Genomic DNA, 23,918 nt, shown 5'->3' on the forward strand with positions numbered 1-23,918 from the left:
AGCCACCACCATGAAGAAATTTATATTTTCAAAATTAATTATTTTTTGTGTGGCTTAAATTTATACAGTGCCAGCAGGGTGAAAATATGTAACATTTTTAATATTGATTAATTACTTTTACACCATTGTATCTGTGGTAATTGGAATTACCAAAAGAGATATAGTGATGTGTAATAAAAGAAATGTAAATATATTTATTGACAAGTATTTCAACTCTTAGGAAAAGCATAGTAGGAAAGGCTGCAAGACGTGGAAATATAACGGAAGAAAGATGTTCAAAATTGGTAAAACGTACGTCTGCAACAAAAACTTTATTATTATTAGCAACATTCTGGGCAGAAGCCCTTTGTTAGGTATTTTAACTTGTTACATAGAAAAGAGGCTTTGAAGCCTTTTTCTTCATTTTAATTTTTACACATGTCTGGTAGTTAGGGTGCTAGATTCATTTTACAGTTTGTGAGTTTCAATCATGTCACAGAACATGTATGTCTCTTTTAGTTGTGGAGGTGTTCAATAATGGCCAACCCAACCTTTCATTGGTAAACGAGTAGCCCAAGAGTTGGTGGTAGGTGGTAACTAGCTGCCTTCCTTCTTCTCTACTCTGTCACTTCAAAATTATGGATGGGTAATGTGCAGTTAGCCCTTGAGTCACTTTGTGCAAAAATGCAAAAACAAACTTTTATGTAAATTTTGTGTTCAAAATTCTTATTTATATACTTCTAACAAGTTATATTTTAATTATGCATTGCTAAAAAAGTTTGACAATAGTTGTTTTTTAAATCAAATCTGAAGCATTGTAAAATATTAATGAAGTAATAATTTAACACCTTACATGAAACAAAGTACATACATTGTTAAGAAAAATAAATTTCTCTTTGCATAATATGTTTTATAACATCATATTTGTTTTTCATTAAATTGGAATCTATGAAGCACGTATGTAATGTGTAAAAATATAGGTTTAAACATTATGGATACCCAAATATAGTAAAGTAACCTCTCATATTAAATATAAAAAAAGGAAGTAATATTATATTGAAGAATTAAATAATTTCTTAACATTTAATCATAAAACAAATGTTTGTTTAATAGTATTTCACCACACTTATTGGTGTCAGCAGTAGAAAAAGATGCAATTTGTCAGGCATATTTGTCAGATTAGTTCATTTCTTAACCAACATTCAAACTACAGTGATCCTTAGTATGGGAAATTATAAATACACCATGCTGATGGAGAATTTTGCTGTCAGTGAAAATGACAAACTTCTATATCTGTGTATTAAATATGAAAAAGATTTTAAAAGAGCATCACATAACCAAAGGAATGGATAATACTTTCAATCATGTAATTAACATTATTGCTTACATTAAATGAAAACCAATGTACATAAATAATGCATGTACAAGTTCTGTGTATGAAGGTAAAAGAAATTTGTGTGCAGGTTTTGTGACTATGAACGTACAGTAAGTGTTAAGGAAATAAGTTTACATATAGTTTTGTTGTAATTTTGGAATATTGCGTAAAATTGTTTGTTTTGAAAATGTGTGTTAACTTGCTGAAAGTTTTAAGTGAATACTCCACATATAGTGTTTTTGGAAGTGAATAATATTATTTTTCTTTAGCTTGCAAATACTGATTGAATTTTTTGAAGACATTTCACCCATATGGGCCATATGTATCATTTTGGACAAATACAAAATTTTAAATGCTCTTAAGTTTTGTAACATTGTATAAAGAATGAATACTTGAAGTACTAAAGTATGTGTTGATTGTGACAAGAAAACAAACTGTTCCAAAAACTAGGTACAAAAACAATGAGCTTACAATAAAATGCATTATATTTTTATATCTAAAAGTAATAAAACAAATTCAGTATGTATTATGGAAGGTGGAGATTTAATATACCTTAATCCCTTTAAGTGTTATGATTTTGGAAATAAATGCTATATAGAGTACAACATGCTACAATTTATAATTAGAGAAAAATAAAATTGATTTGACAATGAGGATTGTTTTATAAATCTAGAATTGGAAACAGTTCAAGTAAACAGACCAGCTTTATGGTTGAAATATTAGTAGTTGTAAAATAAGTTTTAATAACTTTTGTAATTCTCCTTTTAGCTCTCTTTCCCAAGTGGATGTGGATTCTGGAATTGAAAACATGGAAGTGGATGAAGTGGAAAGGAAAGAGTCTGTCAAAAGACAAAGGGTTAATAACTTTCTTTTAGGGGGTGTTAATATTTGTATCTTATGTATATTTCATGTTTGCATGTACTGAGAAGACTTGTTTAAAATTATTTTTCCATATGAGTTGTTCCTGAGTAAATTACCTACAAGTTTACTGCATCATGGTAATTTTTGTATTTGTATTATTCTACTGTTAGTTTCATCAAAACAACAACAAAAACAAGTTTCATGCAGCTACTACTAGGTGGCACTAAGATGGAGTAGACTAAACTAACTATACACATGCCACAGACTTTTGAATGTAATGTATTTAGTACAACTACATTGAAATATTCGAGTATTTAATAGCAACATTTTTATGTGCCCAATTAAAAGCACAGTAGGTAATAACTGGAAAGTGATGCTTAAAAGATTAATACTTCCCAGATTAACTTGTAATATTCTATGACTGGAAGGTATACAAGGATGAAGCTCAGATTTGGGAGTACTGCATGAAATCCATGAGATAAACTGTTTCTATATAATTTGTTACAGGAAATTCAAAGGGATGTTAGTAAGAAATGAAGAATTACATCAAACTGTGAACAGATACTAATGACATAAATTATAAGAACATATCTTGTTTGATTTTTTTCATTCTGAAGCAAATTTGGTTTTGATCTTTGTTGTTGCCCTTGGTGGCTCTGAAGTAAGTCAGTGGCGTATAATGCTAAAATAGTCGGGTTTGATACTTGCAGTCAGGCAAACATATATAGCTCATTGTGTAGTTTTGTGCTTTACAACAGACAAATCTTTTTTTTTAGAAACCCAAGCTCAAAGTGATTCCATATTAATTATACAACCCTCGCTTTTTTTTTAAATAAGTTTGACACTATTCACTTTTGTTTATATACTATGACAAGTTTTATTATGCTCCAAAATTTAAATTATTTTTAAAGCATCAATAAAAATATTTATTTACTGCAAAGATGTTTCTTTTATAGCTTAGAAAGTAGAAAATAAGAAACAAAACTAGGTTGTCATATATTTTGCTTATATATGTTTATTAAAAGTTAATGAATTAATTATTAAATTAAATTAAAGTATTCACAAAAATGCATTAAAAGTACTTTGTTTCTGGGCTTCTGAACTTCAGGTTATTTGTTGTTAATAATGTGGTGTATGTTTTCAAATATAGTTTGTTTAGAAGTTAATCAGGTCCAGAGTAATACACTGATGAATCTCAACCTTGGTAATTTTTAACTTTTAATTAGTTTAACTTAAAGTATATTGGCAATGAAAAACTTTGTCTTCTTCATTCCACAAAAAAAAATACACTTATTTTTCACTAAATATCTAAATAATTGACCAGAGAAATGTTTTATCTTTTTAAATTGTCCTTGTTTTCATGTATGATTTTACCAACTGGATTTATCTTTTCTCATAAAAAAACAAAAAACATCTGAATAAAATCCATTAGTAACCAAAAAAGTGGTGTTTGTAAGTCATTCAGGATAAATAACTTGACAGCAGTAGTTGTATTAAGACACTTAATATATTTAACCATACATATCTTGATGCTGTTGACATGAGTAATATAATATAAGGGATTTGTTTGTGTTTTATTGTTTTATACATGTTAAATTTATTCTAAATGTTTTATTCTTTTATACTAAACAAGAAGGACAGTAGTATCAGCTGTGATTTAACTGAGGAACAAGTTCACTCGACTGTGAGTCGAATTTTAAGAGTTTCATGGAAAGAAGAAATTCCGGATACTGTGTATTTACCAGCAGTTGTAGAACAAGATGAGGAAACGGGTATTGTTTCTACATGTTTTTTTTGGTAGTTAGTAGAAGTTTCTGAGCAGTCAGAAGTAACAATTTGTTTGTGTTTTGTTTTCTGAAAGATTGATATTATTTTTGATTAAGGAAAGACATTTTTTCTATTTGACAGTTTTTGATAATGGTATAAATAACTAAAGCATGAAAGATCTGTCTCTAAATAAATAAATATGGGGGTTTAAAATGCATACAAATGTCCATTTAGCTGAACCTTACTTTTAATATAACCACTTTTTCTTTACGCATAATTTGCAGATATTGGAAGTCGTAAACAAATTAGACCATTAATGTTGATTTATGAAATTTTCTATTAACTGTTTTTAATATGTGCTACATGCTTAAACTATTTAAAGGATAAATATACTCATGTAGCAATTCTTAATTATTTTTTTTAATTTCTAAAAATTCCAAAGTATCTTAAATAGATTAAAAGAAATGTTCTCTTTGTAGAAAGCTGTGAACTAAACATTTTTCACAAACATGGCCATATACTCTTTCCTTGTTTTATTTACTTTTTAGCACAATTTAAGTACATTAGGATTGGATTAGGTTTTTATTTTTTCTACTTACATAAAGTTATAACAATAATAGAAAATATTATAGAATTAAACTAATTCACTGTAGGTGAGTAGTGTTGATGACATTACCAACAAAGAATTTGTATATTTCATCATTACCGAGTTAAGAGGACATTTTATACAAACTGATTTAAAATATTTTTGCTAATTGCTTAGCCTACCAAGATTTAATCCAACAGCTTTTGATGGAAGCTCTGCAACTGTTTATTGCTCAAGATGAGAATCTCGTACCTGTACTTCAAGACATGAAGTGCTCATCTCCTCACCTAAATGGTGAAAATAGACATTCTAGGTAGGTAGAATTTTTTGTGTGAGGAAAATTGTTGTTTCGTTTGTACAATTTTTTTTTAAATTTAAAAGTAAATATTAAAAGAACATATCTAAATATAGTTTAGTGAGTCACTGGTAGCACTGTTTAAAATTAGATTTTTTGTGATGTCAATAAAGTCTATACTTATGTTGTGCAAATTAGGAACCTGAATTACTAATATTGACAAACTAGAATATAAAATAAAAACCTCTTTTTTTTTCTCCGAGATCTGACTTGTATACTGAATCAAACACAGTGACCTTGTTCAACTATCTCAATGTTTTTAAATGGTCCCTTATAAACTCTTACTACAGTATATGACATATGAATAACCAATCAAGAATTTAAAATGTCCCCAGAGTGCTTTTCTCAGCCGTTTTGATCTGTGAGAAACCTACCATGTTCTTTTGATTCAAATTTTTTCCCCCCAGTGGTTCAGTGGTGTTTCTGTGGACTTACAACGCTAAAAACCGGGTTTTGATGCCCATGGTGGGCAGAGCACAGATAGCCCATTGTGTAGCTTTGTGCTTAATTTAAGAAAAGCAAAAGTAAATGATCCAAATTTTCAATGAAGTAGGTTTTGTCTTTAGCTGACTAAAGTTTCATATTTTTTTTAAATCTAAATAAATCTTAGTTATTAAGCTTAATAAATTATAATGGAATTCTATGGTATTAGTGTATTTATATATTATTTTTTGGTTATCCAATTGTATATATAAATGTTGTAGTGAGAAGAGCTAATTGTTTGCCTTTCATCTTGATTTATTATTCTATATTTTAAGAAAAACAAGTTTAATAATTTATTTATAAATAGTAATAATCTATATACATATATGAAATGTACAATAATTGAAATCTAAGTGGACACTACATAATACTAGTCCATGAAATGGCAGATTAAAGGCCAGTTTTATATTACTGAATGCGTAATCTGAGTGAATATGCACCATTTAGGTGTAAGTTAGGTAAAGTTAGCTAGGCATGACTAGAAGGTCAATATAACAAAAAAAAAAATATATATATATATGTAAATATATAGTTTTATAGTGTTATAAGACTTAAGCTATTTACACTGAACATTTCTATTTTCACGTTAAACATGTAGTCATTCTAACACAAAAAAAGCATAATTTTATATACATATGTATATGTGTATGTGTGTATTTTATGATGGTTACTAGATTGGTTAAGTGGCAGACCCCAGATAGTTAGAGTATAGAAAATGACATTAAATATAAAGTTTTACTGATAACAAACATTTGAAATGCATTGAGGAGGTTTTAGAAGTTATACGAATAATATTTAAGATTTTTGGTATGAAGAATAGTTTTTTAATCATAACATGAAATCACTTTGCACTCAGACTAGTAATGAAACAGACTATTTTCACAAAGAAATCTTTTGTAAAAATATTTCATTAAACAAAATTATTTTTTTATATTCAAAATACTTGTAATCTTTTCTAAAAGTTTACCAAATTTTGTGAAGATGCACTTGCTGTATCAACATTTATAGTGCAAATAATTAATGTGTGCAAATGTGTAGATGAACTTGTGTATATTATACCAAGCCTATAGTGAAAGGGTCAGTAAATGTTTATTTAGCTTTTTACAAGTTATAATATTGAATTGAAAAGTACAACAGAATTGCAAAACTGACTGTTTGTATCGTATTTTGCATTCACTTTATCAAAGTTGTATGAAAAGAGTGGAATCAGAATGCTTGATTTATGAAATGTTTATCAGAATGTCCTGAAATTCAAATTAATATGGCATTACAATCTAAAAATATAATTTCTTGTATATAAGGAGTTTTCTTAAGAATAATGATAACATAATGTGTGCACATTTTCAGCATGTCTCATAGTCCACTCCAGTCTCCATCAGCAACACCTACTCCAACTGTTCACCTAGAAAATTTAGCTCTCACAAAAGTGGAAGACTGCGTAGAATCCTTCATGTTGAACTACCTTATGGACTGTTATTCACGAGTTGGGATAGAGGAACGAGGTGCTCCTAAGGTGACTAGTTATATAATCTTTGGTAATAGGCTGGATTTTTTTTCTTTAATTCTTGTATGATGGTAGAAGCATGAAGGTAAAAAAAAAATGCAGTAAGATTAAATTTTGATTAATATAAAACTTAAAGTGATTTTGTGATTGGAAAATGCAAGATCAGAGGACATATTAGTTTGCACACTTACAGAATACCTAGTGTTTTTTTCTTTTGAGAATATATCTGACTTGGTGTCGATTTTTGCCAGTATTTTGCCACATAAACTGTGTATATATATCTATCCCCTCCTTTTTGTTTTTCTTCTTTCTATTAATGTCCATTGTTAGTGCAGTGGTAAGTCTACGGATTCAAAATGCTAAAATCAGGGGTTTGACTCCCTTCAGTGGACTCGGCAGATAGCTCAATGTGGCTTTGCTCTAAGGAAACACACACACTTTCTATTAATTATGAACTTTTGTTGTGTTTCTCATCACTTCTGGTATTAGTTGTGACTGAATTGACATTTTGATTCTAATTTGGCTCTCCATCTTATACTCTTTTTATGAAGTTTGTGCTTGTGATTTATGATTAAGGTGATTTTATAGCAATATTTAATATGACCATATTTTCTACATAGTATTAAAGTTGCTGCACTTTCCATGTCACTACTCATCCAAGAATATTTAGGGAAATTTGTTGTCACAGTTGCTCCAAAGTGCATTTACAATATTTTTAGGCTTACATTTATTTACTCAACAAATCTCTCTTTCCATGTGAGAGGTGTCTTTCCCCCTGTTGTCACTTTTTATTATTTCCTGTTTTGTCTGTCAGATCTTACTTGGTGGTGAAAACTGAGCCTCTCTTGATAAGAACTTTGTTTTTGAGAAAGAGTTCTTGTATCTCTAGTGTTTGTTTATTGAGAAAAAGCTGCATGTTTGATAGAATTAAAATAAGAAGCATTAAGTAAGTTCATTGGTTTATTTTAATTACTAGATAACATATTAATGTTTACATGTTTTTAATTAATTGGTAAGAACTAGATTTCAATATGCTATTAAAAAAAAATTCAAACTTGATTCGGGTGTTAGTTAACAGAAAGATGAATGATCTTTTCTTTGTAATTCAATTTTTATAGCCTTTTATGGTATATTATATAGACAAATAAAAGCTGCACTCTGAGCCATAATGATACTAGAAAACTAGTTGGCTCAAGTAACTATTATAAAACTAATTGGTTATACCCAGAAATGTCATTTGATTGAAGTAATCTGAAATGAATTTCACATTGTTAGAGAAAGGTTAAGGCAACATTGTACTGGAATGTTGACTTACAATGTATTAAGCAAACTTTTGTTAAATTTTATTTTCTCACTAAGTTTTGTCAGATTGCATCTACTTGTATTTAATGAATTAACTAGCATTGTATATATATGTATGTAAAATGGTTGTACCTTATTTTCAGTTTTAATTTATTTTTCTCTTTTTTTTATATATATTTTTTCTTTCTTATTCTAACTTGGGAGAGCAGTCACCTTCCCATAACTGTCTGCAGGGATTGAATGGTGATGTGGATGTGAGACGTTGTGGGCTTGAGCACCCACATCTTGCTCTCCTGATTTCTAATTTTCTTATGTGAGACTAACAAATTGGAGCTTAAGACTGATAGATGGTGTATTTTCACTGCAATGTGTCCTACTTCTTCAGTCTCCTCCAAAACCTAGGATACATTTTATAATCCCATGTTGTAGCTTCTGCCCTGGGATCCCCTTTTTTAAAAAAAATTTGCAGCATATTTAAAAATTTTTTTTAAATTTCATGTTAGTGTGTTTTGGTTTATGGCTTGAATATTTTATGGTTATAATATAATTAATCAGAGATTGGGATTTAATGTTTTTGACACAGTCCTTCCTCATGATTTTCTTTATTCATTTAACTTCACTTAGATATAAATTATTTAATTTCACTATATATTTGTTGCAATAGTTGAATAGATATAATGTAGGATAATAAAGACACAGTTTACATGAAACTTGTTTTTACAGAGGACCAGTGTACCTCCTTTAAGTGATATATTGACACAGATTAGATCACAATGTGTCCAGTTTACACTCTTAGTAGTTCAGGGTCAGCTTACAACTCTCAGGTATGTTGTGAGACAGCACTTTAACATTACTGTTTTATATGTGTAAAGGAATATTTAATTGCATAATGCTTTATTAACAAAATTTAAGTCTTTTTTTTTATGGTTTCCTGTGTAACTGTTTGGCACTAATGTTTTTGTTACATAAATACAAAAGTGGTGTATGCTATATAATTAACTTTTTCAGTGGTTTCAACCAGATATCATCATATTTATTTTGAACAGATTTATGTGTTGTGTATACAAACTTGTAGAAAATCCTGACCTCCATTTTGAATGTAAATATTCTTTTGTAGACATGTCATACAAAATTTGTAAACAGTTTTACTAAATACATATGTATTTATGTTGTGAATAGACGAATAGATGATGGGATGTAGAAATACAAATAATTTAAGAAAGAGGATAATTAAAGTATAGCTTTTGGAAAGCTGGGTAACTGTAAGTATACTGTGATACACATTAAAATGTTATAGAAGTTCCATACTTTATAAAAAGAATGTTTTTTGGTTGTTTTTTTTTCAGAAAGCTTTGGAAAAAGCATTTGATGTAACACAAACTTTTAAAAGAAAAAAATTGTTATTGAGACAGTTTTAAACTACTTGAACATGCTGCAGAAACTTGTCCTAAAACTGTTTTAGTTCTAAATTCCTTTACAACTAATTAGAAAGAGTCTCCTTCATAGAAAGTTTTATATGCTCAGAGGTCAATTGAAGTTTTATTTAGGTTTTGTTGTTTTAAGATGTATGTGTTTTTATGTCATTAAACAGAAATTTTTTTTAAATTAAGATATTGTTTCTGATAGAGGCTAAAAAACAACTGTAGTGAAAATAATTTACTGTAGCTTTCCAAGTGTAAACCACACTTTATACACTAAACCTTCTGCGAGTCAACATTACACAAAAATAAAATTCATGTATAAACTGTACTGGAATATAAACCATGGCTTTTAGTGTACAGCTATTGTTGAGCTAGTGGGCTTGCATGTAAACAGTTCACATATATTCCATGTCTTTTCACAGCAGTTATTTTTTCTTGAGAAAAACATTATAAAAGGAACAGAAGGAATACTGTAATACTTTTGTTTTGATATGCATGCTTTATTCATTTATTTAAACATAATAACTGATATAAAAACCTGGATGATAGCGTTCAAAAGCATTCAAAACTTAAATTTGTTTCTGTAACATACTCCACCTAAATTTCATTGTCCAAATATCCATTAGAGTCAGGTTCCAAAGAACCTCAGTGAAACAACTTGAATAGTTAATTAAATATGAATTTGTCATTATTGGCATTGGAATTATTTAATTAAATAAATAAAAAATTATTTAGTGGATACGGCCTGAAATTTATGATTGAAATATAACAATGTTGCTGGGAAACTTTTCTAAATTTAGCCAGAAAGATATCAGTGGCATACAATTTGTAGTGCTTCTTCTGAGAGAGAAAAAAAAAATCATATAAGATGCACTAATGTATAAGCTGCATTTTATGATTTTGCATACAAAATTATGTATGAACTACAGTTTATAATTAGAAAATTTTGATAATTTGATATATTTTTTGGGATTAGAGAATTAAGGTTTGTCATATATAGTTGTGTGTATATTAATGATTTTTTCACTGAAATCTTCCATACTTTCTAAGTATAGTTGTTCTTGGGTATATGCTCTTAAAGAAAGTGTTCCTGGAGTTCTATAGTAATGGATATTTATAGATATTATTAATTGTTCCAGGCCCAGCTGTAAGCCATCTTTACTGCTGCCAGTTTTATTTTCTCAAGGGTTTCCTCGTGGATTTCTTCCTGAGATGGTGTGTGTAGCTGCACAAGATCCATCAACATTAACCTCTGTGAGTCTTATAGTATACTAGAAATTGAATATTTCTTTGATATTGTTGTATATAATCTTTAAGTATATTGTTATCTTTGTTAAGGTGTGGCCTAGTGTTCAATATACTGGACTGTGTATATGAGAATTCATGGCTTAGCTCCTGTTGCGATGAAATTCAGTCATCACTTTGAGGCCATGGGTTTTTCTATAAGGGTGACTATCAAATTCCACTATTTGGTGAGGCAAAATTATCCCAAGAGTTTGCAGTACATGATGTTGTCTAGCAGTCTTCTCTCTGGTCAGTTCAAAATAAATGATGGCTATGTGTGACTAGCTCTTTTGTAATTTTGTGTGGAAACAACAGCATTGTTATTCTTCTCCTTTATTTAGTCTAAGCTTCCTGACATAAACTACAGATGAAGCAATAGTGTTACCTTACTTTAAATTTTTCAGACTGAAAACAAAACCTGTTTTAACCTACACTAAATAAATGTAGTTCTCATTCTGCACTTAAATTTTAAAGTGTGCAATTGATACTTTAAGCTCTAAAACCTGATTTGTCAGTGTTATTTAAGTAAATACTCATGTGATGGAAAATTAATGTGTATTTTATTCAGAAAATACCATACTGGTTTTAAAACAAGTTAAGTAAATACCAAATTTCTTAATCTAAAGACTCAAAATATTTGAAAATGATATACGAAATCAACAAGGATTATTTGACAAGAAAAAAGCGAAGAGTTTTTTGTTTTGTTTTTAAAGAGAAACTGAAATTTAAGAACTAAATAATTTATTTGTTGAAGGTTTTGGTTACAAGCTATTACTTTGAGAGTTAATCAAACTGGATATCAAACATTTCTGGAAGTTTATTATTTTTGATTTACCATCATTTTTGTGACTACAATTCATGATTAATTTGATTAATTGTAATGGTTCAATCAATTCAAATATTTATTCTGTATAGTAGTAACTAAATGGAGGGTAATACATTGTTATTATTGTAATCCCTGCTCAGCCACTCTAATTTTATAAATATTTATATCAGATTAAAGTAAGTGCAAAGGCTAAGCATAATTATAAAGCAGTTAAAATATTAAAATAGAAGATAATTAAATTAATTAGAATCTCATATTAAATATTAATTGTTAGCAACAAGCTGAAGAATATTAATTTGATTTACATTTATAAAGCTATCATTCATGTAGTAGACAATGTTACTACTCAAGAATAAGTTATAATTCAATCTAAAAATGTATTGTTAAGAGTGCTTTTGTTTTAATACACTGTATTGAGGTGTTGTTTTGTGGAGCAGGTGTTTAAATGATTGAGTTGTTTTATAATGAAGGTGGTTAAATTAATGAACTGTCATTATTAAATGTGTTAATGATAGATTGTTTTGTCGTGACACCTTTAGTAACATTTAACAAATCTTTCCTAAATAGTTGTAGAGACATTTGATTAGCTTTCAAAGAAAGAATTTTAACTTAAAAGTATAAGATTTGGCAAAATATTGCTTTAGCAGTTACATACAGTAGATAAAACTCAGAGAATAATGATTCAAGTCTCATTAAAACTGTAGGATTAATCATAAGAAAACTATTGAGATATCCTACATTAAGAAAATCATAAGTAAACTCTTTCTTTCTTTTTAGTTGAATAGAATTCTGGAAGGTTTGTGTGATTGATAAATAATAGGAATATTGTTTTGACATACCCTAAACATAAGAAATAAAGGAAACAATAGTCTTTTTTTCTCTGTTGTTGGAGCCTTATCATTTACATTTTGATGTGTGAGACTTCCCTAAATAAGACCCAGCAGATTAAAAAAAAACTTTCTGGCATATTTGACTGTGCTCACTAATCTTTAATGTCATAAAACACGAAACACGTGAAGTAGATGAATTATATTGGCTATATAAATCTGGATGATGACTCCCATTAGAGCACACACACACAGTTTTTAAGTTCACTTTCTCTCTGTGTTGATGAATATTTCATGTTAACCTTGACTTGCATATAAGTTACAAGTCATATACTCTTCAAAACAAGAAACACAAAAGGGATATTTTTTTTTATTTTAAAGAGAAATATATGTAATAACGTTACAAGCTTAGAGTATGTGATGTTACACGTGTTAAGGCACTGATTGTCAGACCAAAATGACAATAAACGTTGTGCACTTTGAAAATGGAGGAAAACATCGGATTTTTTGCCAAAACGTATTCGTGTCCAATAACTTTGTTTGAGAGATCTGCATGTTCTGGAAGTGCAACATTTGCAAAATCCCTATAAAAGTGACGGGTTCTTGGTTTCCACAGCTCGGTGTTAGGCCACCGACACACAGTTACGCCAAGACTGACTGAAGCACAACGCCATTGGTCACTTGGAAGCAGGCGAATCTCGATCAGATGTTGCCAGAGCTGTGAATGTCCACCCACGCATCATCACAAGGCTATGGAATTGTCACCAACAACATGGATCAACTCATGACCATCCACGATCTGGCAGACCTCGTGTGACCACGCCCGCACAAGATCGCAACATCCGGTTACGTCACCTTAGGGATAGGACCACCACTGCGACGTCTACTGCCTCAACCATACCAGGGCTGTGTAGTATTTCAGATCAGACCGTACGCAACCGTCTGTGAGATGCAGGAATCCGACCTCGACATCCAGTCAGAGGCATCATCCTCACCCAGCAACATCGTCAAGCATGGCTGCAGTGGACTTGGGCACATCGGGTATGGCCTCATTGACGATGGAGGCATGTTTGGTTCAGCAATGAATCACGTTTCATGCTTCGTAGGCAGGATGGAAGGACCTGTGTTTACCGTCGCCGAGGTGAATGTTTTGCAGCAAACTGTGTGCAGGAAGTTGACAGATTTGGTGGTGGCAGCGTCATGATGTGGGCTGCCATTGCCTACAATGCCAGAACAGACCTTTTGCACATTCTAGGGAATCTTACGGCTCAACGATACGTCGACGAGATTCTTAAGCCCCATGTGCAATCCATCATGGTGAATGTCAACGACGTTTTTCAACATGACAATGCCCGTCCTCACACAGCCCAACTCACCACTGTCTTCTTGAGACACCACAACATCAATGTTTTTCCCTGGCCCTCCAGATCACCAGATTTAAACCCCATCGAACATCTTTGGGACGAGTTGGACCCACGTCTGCGATGGCGACAACCTCAACTGCAGACTCTACCTCAGCTTACAGCAGCTTTGCAGGCTGAGTGGACAGCCATTCCACAGTATGTGATTCATCATCTCATCACTTCCATGGGCAAGAGATGCTAAGCAGTTATTGATGCTCACGGGGGGCATACTCGTTATTGATGTTAAGTGACGTTAAACTTCAACTAGTGAGCATTGACTTCACCTTTGCAGACTTTGGATGTTCAGCAGTGAATGTGCAACGTTTTACACGTCATACACAAGTACCCGGAATAAACTTGTTAACAATTTGTCTCAAATTTTGCCTTTTGCATTTCTTTTTTTGAAGAGTATATTTTGTTTTGTGAGTAGAACAAATTAATTAAAAACTGTGATAATTTTGAATATCATGTACGATAAAGTGTTATTCCAGTGATATTACTTAACAGTCTTGTTTTCAATATCATATAGGTGATAAAGTGTTATTCCAGTGATATCACTTAACAGTCTTGTTTTCAATATCATATAGGTGATAAAGTGTTATTCCAGTGATATCACTTAACAGTCTTGTTTTCAATATCATGTATGTGATAAAGTGTTATTCCAGTGATATTACTTAACTGCCTTGTTTTCAATATCATGTAGATGATAGTGTTATTCCAGTAATATTACATAACTGTCTTGTTTTCAATATCATGTTATTCCAGTGATATTACTTAACTGCCTTGTTTTCAATATCATGTAGATGATAAAGTGTTATTCCAGTGATATTACTTAACAGTCTTGTTTTCAATATCATGGAGGTGATAAAGTGTTATTCCAGTGATATTACTTAACAGTCTTGTTTTCAATATCATGTAGATGATAGTGTTATTCCAGTGATATTACATAACTGTCTTGTTTTCAATATCATGTAGGTGATAAAGTGTTATTCCAGTGATATTACTTAACAGTCTTGTTTTCAATATCATGTAGATGATAGTGTTATTCCAGTGATATTACTTAACTGCCTTGTTTTCAAATTTTGGTTGCAGAATCATCTTTTGTTTGAAACACTTGAAGGAAAAGTTATTTTTTGATAACTTAAATTTCTACAACAAATTGTAGGACCCATTATATTAGTATTTTTATTCTAATATACAACTATAATTCTTTTAATAATTACATGTTTAGAACTTCATTTTATTATTTTAGATTCCTAGAACATTTTCCAACCTTTCTATAGGTTTGTATTTTACTTCTACTTACTTTAGCTAATGTGTTTACTAACTTTCATAACCTGAATTAGAACTTTCTATTTATTGCTGAAAAATGAACATTCGTAACATAAATGTTGTATTGTAAAAGCATGTTATTTATACCTTTATAACAAATCAAAGAAGGCAGATATGGGCATATATCTTCACTAAAACATAGCAACTGTTTTTCATATGTTTGGGATTGAAACACATGTTTTTTCGTTTTGTTTTTTTAAAATTAGGTTTTCACTCCTCTGCTTGAAGGTCTCTATCATGTCATGAGGCAGTGTTCCCTTGACAGTGATGGTTTTAGACAACCTCTACAGGCACTGACTGAACTTTGTGAAGTGCGGTGTGGACCAGGAAACAATAGACCTATATGTAACCTGGTAAATATTATGACTATTTCCAATATTAACAAAGAAGAATAAGAGAATTCTTCTTCTTTCATGATAGTATTGCTAAATCAATTTCTGGGTAAGAGTAGATTTTGAACATTAAAGTAGTTTTTCTTAGAAATATGAATTTGTAAAATGCTATGTAATGGCTTAAACAAAATTTAGCTGAAGAAAGAGAGTTTGACTGGTAATGAAATTTAAGGAATATAAAAGAAGAGCTGATCTGTTACTCAACATTTTATAGTTTTTGTCTTTTCCAGAGTGAATCCAAGACTAAGAGACAGTCCATATTATTTACATTAAAGCTTAATGGAGATGTTTCAAAACATTATCCCATTTTTCCAATATGTTTTATAATACTTCAAGTATGTGTAGTTTCCAAAAGTAGCATTTTAACTATCAAAAAAATGAACACAATATATAAAATCATTTATCAGTTCAGTTAAGGCTGTTTTTCTAATATTATTGTCAAAAAAATTAATTGGTTGTTTCATGCCACAACTAAACTGTCAAAGTAATTTTCTGTTTCTGTGACAACTTTTAAAAGTCTTTTATTAAAGTTTTAGCATCTCAGTATATTGGGTTAATTGTCGTTAGATTTAATTTTTATGAGCTAAAAAAGTATAACACAACTGAAATTTAAATTGATTAAATAATACACCAGCTGTATCCTTGCATTAAATAGGATGCAGACTTGCAAGCAAACCCTTACAAATATACTGTAATCCACATGAATATGATGCATTGAATACCTTTGTACTTTAATAACTCAAAGTCTTGATGTTTTTGTACATGCATAGAAGATAGTGGTAAATGATTTAGAATAAATTTTTTAAAACTTAAAAATGATTTCCATAATAAAGTGTTATGTAAGAGCAGAGCTACAGAAACACATTTTGGACAGTTCACAAAAAAAATAAGGCTTTGTAAGTATTCCAAGCACCCACACATTTGTCCTCCAACAGTTATATACCCATCAGCTCTGGTTATTCTTATTTCATATTTTAAAAGTTGGCAGGTCTAATGATAGGTCATTTTAAGTATGTTTAAATATTGTGTGGTGAAATCTGGAGTTGTTATGGATATTGTCTTGGACATTGTTGTAACATGGTGTAAAAAATTTTCAAGTTTTCAAATCTGTTTGGTGATATAGTTTAAAATACAGTTAATTTAACACTAGTTTTCTTTTGAATGAGTAACATACGTATAAGCAAACATATCTTTTGATCCTGTGTGTGAAAATTTAAACTGGATGCTGCTCTAAAATTTTAGGAACAGTGTAATCATATAGCTGCATATTGACAGAGTGCAAAGAATATAGAGATGTGCAGTGAGACAGTTACAGTAAAGTATAATATTTAGAAATATAGAGTTAACTTCTTCATTGTAATGTGTATAGAAACAAAATCACTCTAGTAGTATTAAAATGTAAATTTTGTTAAGACAAATCAGATCTGGAATGATGCCAGCAACATAAAAAACACCAGTTCTATTGCTGCATCTCATTAGGGTCAGAAATCTACTTTTTTTAATTGATTTTGATGTTTTCAGAGCTATACACATTTTTACACATTTCTGTGCAAAATTGTCTGGTTTACTTATAGTTAACCATAAATCTTCTGCTACGTATCCTTCTAGCTAATAAACCTTCTTTGGTAGCTTCCTGAATTTGTGGGATAGACCTAGTTATTGGATGAAAATAAATTGATTGTTTAATAGGTGAACATTTAAAATCATTGATAACACACTGCGACACTTCTTTTGGTCAGATTTTGTATATTTTTGCACCATTTATAATGCAGGAGTCAGTGTTACATCATAGATACCTGTTGAAATCAATAAAGTTTATTGAACTAATATCTTAGAGTTTAACAAATACAATGGTCTAATAAATAACCTCATGAAAAATAAGATGGGCATTGTTGCTCTTTCTTGCAAGTGTTTTCAGAGTGACATAAATGTGTAAGACATGGAATTTATTGTTTCCAGTTGATATATGAGATTTTTTCTTGATCATTGAGAATTCTATGCAGAAGTGATACTTACAGCTGAGGTTTATGAAATTCAAAAGCTGTTGAAAATTGCTGCTTCCTCTTGTTTATTTCATTAATCTTCTGTTTTGTAAAGCATAGTAATTATTTACAAACTTTTTTTTTTCAGGTTGTAACAAATCGCCTATGGATGTGGGAAGGACTTTCTCAAGCTACTGGCCGGGAATTGTCTAAACTTTGTTTCATGGGACCATTTTTGAATCTCTCTGTGTTTGCTGAAGATAATGTAAGTAGAACAAGATCTTTTACACTTTTTATCCAAACAAATAGTACTGATAAACTTCAAATGAAATGTGAATAGGTTTTGATTAGTTAGATTTTCCAGCAAATACTCAGGATTTGGCATTTTTCTAGGAAATTTTAAATCTCTGCAAGAATAACATAAACCAGAAAACCTTACTTTTAATTGTTTTAACATTAAATGTATATTAGAGTTGCCACAAACTTGAAAATTTTGTAGACCTTGGGAGCTTTAAATTTTTAAGAAAAAACTACAACAAATAATAATGTTAGCACTTGAAAAACTGTGATCTGTGCACCTTTAAAAAAAATAACCTTGCTGTAAATCATTTGGAAATCATTAAAATATTAGTCTACCTAAGAAAACATTGAAAGTTCAGGAAATGTATTTGTGTATATGTGTCCTAGGCATTCTAGAAACATAAGTTATGTTGTTATTACTATTGATGAATATGAGCATATTTAATGTTAACATTCTATACATGTAAAAATGGCTGGTATGGGTAGTGAAAACTCTATACAGAGGAACGAACGATGTTTTGACTTTCTTCGGTCATCGTCAGGTTCACAAAGAAAGAAAGGGTTACTGACCAGTAGCTGACCACATGTTTGAAAGTGGTTGTGTAATTGAGTGTATGAATGTAGAGGGCATGCTTAGATGTTTGAATATATATTAATATAGGTATAAAGGTGTTCCTTTGTATTGGTTTATTTTGGGCTTGAGTTGTATAAGTAAGGCTTTAATTTTGAATTTGTTTATGTTTGTTTGTTTATTTAGTATTTGAGTGTTTTCTATGGTCATGTTGTGTTTATTGGATTTGCAGTGTTCAAAAACATGTGAAGGTGACTTTTTGTGTTCTTTGAATCTGGTTTCCATTTTTCTACTTGTTTCTCTAATATAGAAGTTGTGGCAGTTGTCACATTGTATTTTATAAATAATGTTAGTGTGGTGTTTGTCAATGTATTTTTTACATAGTACAGATCTCAGTTTTGTGCCTGGTTTTTGAATAAATTTTGTATTAACTGGAATTTCATATTTTGTTACTAGTTTTTGCCAAATGTTGGTTATTTTTTAAATCGTGGGATATATTTACTTTTGTTAGTTGATTTTACTTTTTGTCAAGGTGTGTACATATAATGTCTTCTACAGTTTGTGGAGGAAACGTATTGATGTTGATGAAGTATTGTTTTATTTTGTCTAATTCGTTGTTACTTTTATCTGGTGAGCGTAGTTTTATGGCTGTGTTTATTTGGTTTCTTAGTATGTTGAGTTTTTGTTTTGTTTCATGTGCTGAGTCCCAAGGAATGTATAGTCCAGTATGGATGATTTTTTGGTGGGCTTCTGTTTAAATTGCATATTGGTTCTTGTAATTTTGAGGTTAAGAAATGATATTTGATTGTTTTCTTCCTGTTCACATGTGAAGTTATTGTCGGGATGTATGGAATTAATGTGATTGAAAAATATTAAGTGTGTTCTGTAGATATGAATCCCGCAATCGTGTTGTCTACATATCTGTACCAGTTTAGTAGTGGATGTAATGCTGTGCTAATTGCTTGTTTCAACTTGTGTCATAAAAATATTAGCTAGAACTGGTGATATTGGATTGCCCATGCTTAGGCCATTTGTTTGTATATAGATGTGGTTGTTGAACATGAAGTTTGTCTTCATCATGATGAATTCTATGAGGGTTGCTAATTGGTTACTGTCTGTTGATGGGCTAGGGTCTCAGATATAGAGTTCTAAGGCTATCCTGCAGGCTTCAGCAGTTGGGACTTCTTTAAAGAGGGATATAATATCAAAACTGGTCATTAAGGCTTTATGATTAAATTGATTAAGGTTAGACTTGAAATTAAGAGTCTTTAATGAATGAGCTGGTTGATGTTACATATTTGGAGAATGCCCATGCTATGTATTGCCAAGATTGTAATTGAACGATTCATATGTGGACATTATTGGTTGTAGTGGACAATCTGGTTTATGAGGTTTGGGGATGCCGTATATTTGTGGTGTGCTTGAGTCAGTCTTGCGTAGGTAGGAGTAAAGTGTTTTTGAAACTGTGTTGGCTTTTTTCATTTTTAGTAGTATTTTGTTTAGTTGTGTTTCATGTGTCTGTTGGATTTGTGTTTATTGGTTTAAATTTGTTTGTTTCTGATAGGATGCTCCTTCATTATTCGGATGTATTCATTCGTGGTCATTATGACTAGTGTTTCCTTTATCTGCTTTTAGAATTTTTATGTTTTTGTCTTGTTTTAGGTTTTTAATAGAATTAATATCTGTTTTTGTAGGGTTGTTTTTAGTTTTCTGTTTTGTGAAATTATGTTGATGGTTTTGTAAGAAAATTCTTTTAAAACATTGTTTAAGGTGTTGTTTTTAGGTGTTTCTGGAAAATATTAATTTTTAATTTTTTTTCTGGGAAGTTTAGCTGTTGGATGTCAATGGAATTGTCAAAGTTGTCCTCTTTCTGTTGGTTGTTTTCTGTTGTTTCCTCCTTTTTGTTTTCTGTGGAAAGTATCACAAGTCTCCTGGCTAGATCTTCTAAACATGTTTTGATTTCTATGGTTGGAATGTACCTAGGTGCTATTGCAAAGTTGAGTCCTTTGTTAAGTAGATGTATCTCGTCTGTGTTTAATTGTCGGTTGGATCTGTTAATTATGAGGTTAGTCAGTTTATGTGTGTGTGTGTGTGTGTGTGTAATATACAAACTTCTGAATCATGAATCATATTATTTAGGATACAAGATGCTAAAATTCTCAACAAAAGAAATGTGAAAAGTAGTTTAATAAAAATGGATTTTCACTCTTCTGTCAATAACTGAGTTAATTTAAAAATTATTTTTTTGTTATAAAGATTTTTTTTTACTTGATTTACCCTTCTTTTTTCCTCCTCATTTCAAGAGCTTCTTAATTTTGAGATTTTAATGTGTTTTATTGGTCTAGTGTTTGTGCATTTCTTTATTGGTAATAAAATGTTACTTTATCCATGGTGTGAACAATCTTATCCTAACTTTGTCTCTGTATGTGTGTGTATATATACACCCCCTTTATTTCAGGTGGGGGGTATGGTGCATACAATCATCCTCCCTCTACAGTTTGGTGTGTTGAATTGTTTTATTGCATCACAGGCCTACAAATTGTGTTTGTTCTTGTGATTCTCGTGTTCTTACCAATCGAATTACATAATTAAGCCTAGATGTAGGCTTTTTCAGTAGCCGAAATGTACATCTTTAATATATGGCATGCTTCTAAGGTTTTCAATCTAAGCAATAGTTCGTAAGTATCAATCAGTAGGCCTAAGTATACATGCAAGTATCGTGGCAACAAGATTACTCTGTGACTGCATGTTTACAGCTTTCAGGTTCACGTAATCAGATATTACCAATTTGCAAATTGAACAGTCCACATAAGTGGTTGCAAAAATCATCTCTCCCATTGGGTGTAAAAAATCTACGCCCCTGGATGTATATGTATCTGAACACACACACACACACACACAAATCAAGACTGTCCACAATGAAACTAAATAAATTTTCCATTACCTCTTTTCATCGTTATTAACTCATATCTCTCATTGAGCTAATTATGACAAGGATTAATAATGGAAAATTTGTTTAAGTTGTTTTAATCTCATTGTAAACAGTATCGATTTGTATTAATTTCATTATTTTTATATAGTGCTGATATGTTTGCCTAATTACAATTAACATAACTTACAGTATATCTTTATTTTTACAATTAACATAACTTACAGTATATCTTTATTTTAATTACATGAAAACCATAACTAAAACACTACACAACCAAAACATACTGTGAATGCATTTTTATGTATGTTTAAACTCTGACTTGCAAATTAACCTCCATAATATTTGTTATTTTTTGTCCATGTAATTCTTAGTTCATCTTTAACATTAAATAACTATTTATATGCTTTGGTTGTTAATTCTGTAAGAAACATTTAAAAGATTTTTAAATAACATATTTGGTTAAATTTGTATGACATTATGAAGTATGCTTTTCTTTATTGATTTCTTATGGTATTAGCAGGATAATAACTTTAGCAAGAAATAGCTAATTTTAAAGAAAAAGTTGGTAAAATAGTTTGGAATTTTATAAAGTAACTAACTTCATAATCCTACCCTTGATAAGGAATCAAACTAATTAGAGAAAGTGAACATACCGTTTATCTTTCATTTGATTACTTGATTTGAAATAAGTAAATGTTAACATTTACAGGAAAAGGTGAAACCACCATGATACAGAATGTTTTAAAAAGAATAATAATAAATTATTAGCAGAAACACTAAACAGTATGGATCGTTCTAACATGAGAATTATAGCTGCTTCCCTTTTTTCTGCTTATATTAGCCAATTTTATAGGAGCAATGGTCATATTCAAAAGAATTTGTTAAACAGATTAACTGCTTATATAAAGCTATTTTATCTCCCTCTTATTTACATTTTCTATTCATCTGAAAGTATGTTTTATTTTTACTTTATGATCTTTAGTACTGTTTCTTTTTTTTTACCTCAATATCCATTTTAAGAAGAAAACTTTCTACTTGATGTAACATTTTTTATGTATATTTCTCTTTGTTCAAGTTATTTTAACTGCTTTTAATTGAGCACATTGGAAAACTTCTGTTACATAGTTGCTGTACATAAAGTTATAATCAAATTTGTTGTTCTGAGTAACTTTCATAAGTGATTTAAACAAATAATTAATTTAATCCTGGTTATTTATTAATATATTGAGGAATATATTTTATTTAATTTTATGAGTACTTTTTAAGTTTTCATTTTTTTCACAATAAAACAATTTGTGTATCTTGACTTTACAACACAGTTGAAAGAAAAAAAAAAAGTTTTCCTGTTTTGTTTCTAATGACAATTAATTATATGGATGGTGTTTGATTAATACCTTTCATCAGTTATTTTGTTGTCGTTATTAAGTAAATGTTGCTGCTATCTGTGAAAATAACTCGTATACATAAATAAGTGTATGGTGTTTGGATATATATTTCATTCATATGTGTCAGTGACCATGTTATTATTTCCAGCCCAAAATTGTAGATAAGTATTTCTCAGGAAGCACACTTACTGCTGATAACACCAGACTAATCAATCAGTCTTTGCAACACCACTTGGAGTTTTCTAGGGTGGGTACAGTATATTTTTTGCAAACACTAAGTAAACTTACAACTTGCAGAGAGATGGTGTTTTTGTCTATAGGATAATTTTCAGAAATGTATAATAATAGCTCTTTGAAATCCCTCTCTTCTCTCAATTTTGTCTGTTATTAAGAAGTTGATATTTGTTTTTGTAACACTTAGTATAATAAATTCATTTTACATATGTAAGATACATAATTTTAAACTTTGATAAAGCTCAGCTTCTTTCTGATGTAAATATGCTCACTATAATTTTTCTGCCCTAATGTATTTAATTGTTATTAGCTCTAACTAATATTCATAATCATGTTTTGCTTGTACATTTTTGCCCATTTGTCTCTTCCTTCTAACACTGTTTCAGGTTTTAAGTATCTTTACAACTGTGTTGTTTAGAGAGTTTATGGGTAATTATTATCCCACAATCTGTTGAAACAGGTGATTGATAATAGATACTAAGATGACGTGAGTTGGAGGATCTAGTGCCTTTCGTCTAATTTTATATGTAATCTATAATATATTTTATAGATACAAATTTAATCTCTGCTTGATCAACTTAGTATTGAAGTATCAGATTTATCAAATGACATTTTAAGTTTAATGACGAATTAAAGCATAGAATTTGATACAAGCTATACCTTTAACAGAATAAAAGATAAGGCACAAAAATTTCTAAGGTTGCAGTATTTTGTAATGAGGAATTTGAATACAAAGTAATAGAATCAAATAAACTTTAATAAAAGTTTAACAAAAAGGTATAGAGCTTTTATTGAATTACATAAGTTACTTAGAACA

General features: G+C 30.2%; 1 protein-coding gene across 2 annotated transcripts in view; it reads left to right on the forward strand.

The window, feature by feature from the left end:
• Ube4B (Ubiquitination factor E4B) overlaps positions 1 to 23,918 on the forward strand; it is a 98,120-nt gene that overhangs the window by 47,734 nt on the left and 26,468 nt on the right. Inside the window, exons 5-13 of one of the 2 annotated variants that reach the window (XM_076504295.1) lie at positions 2,123 to 2,210; positions 3,849 to 3,987; positions 4,746 to 4,881; positions 6,754 to 6,919; positions 8,936 to 9,036; positions 10,773 to 10,887; positions 15,512 to 15,658; positions 17,828 to 17,944; positions 23,016 to 23,114. In XM_076504295.1, coding sequence (XP_076360410.1) covers positions 2,123 to 2,210; positions 3,849 to 3,987; positions 4,746 to 4,881; positions 6,754 to 6,919; positions 8,936 to 9,036; positions 10,773 to 10,887; positions 15,512 to 15,658; positions 17,828 to 17,944; positions 23,016 to 23,114 — 1,108 coding nt within the window. The remainder of the gene's footprint in view (positions 1 to 2,122; positions 2,211 to 3,848; positions 3,988 to 4,745; positions 4,882 to 6,753; positions 6,920 to 8,935; positions 9,037 to 10,772; positions 10,888 to 15,511; positions 15,659 to 17,827; positions 17,945 to 23,015; positions 23,115 to 23,918) is intronic. The other variant, XM_076504296.1, reaches the window with a different exon arrangement.

The sequence above is a fragment of the Tachypleus tridentatus genome, chromosome 6 (genome assembly GCF_004210375.1).
Source record: "Tachypleus tridentatus isolate NWPU-2018 chromosome 6, ASM421037v1, whole genome shotgun sequence".
Classification (NCBI taxonomy): domain Eukaryota; kingdom Metazoa; phylum Arthropoda; class Merostomata; order Xiphosura; family Limulidae; genus Tachypleus; species Tachypleus tridentatus.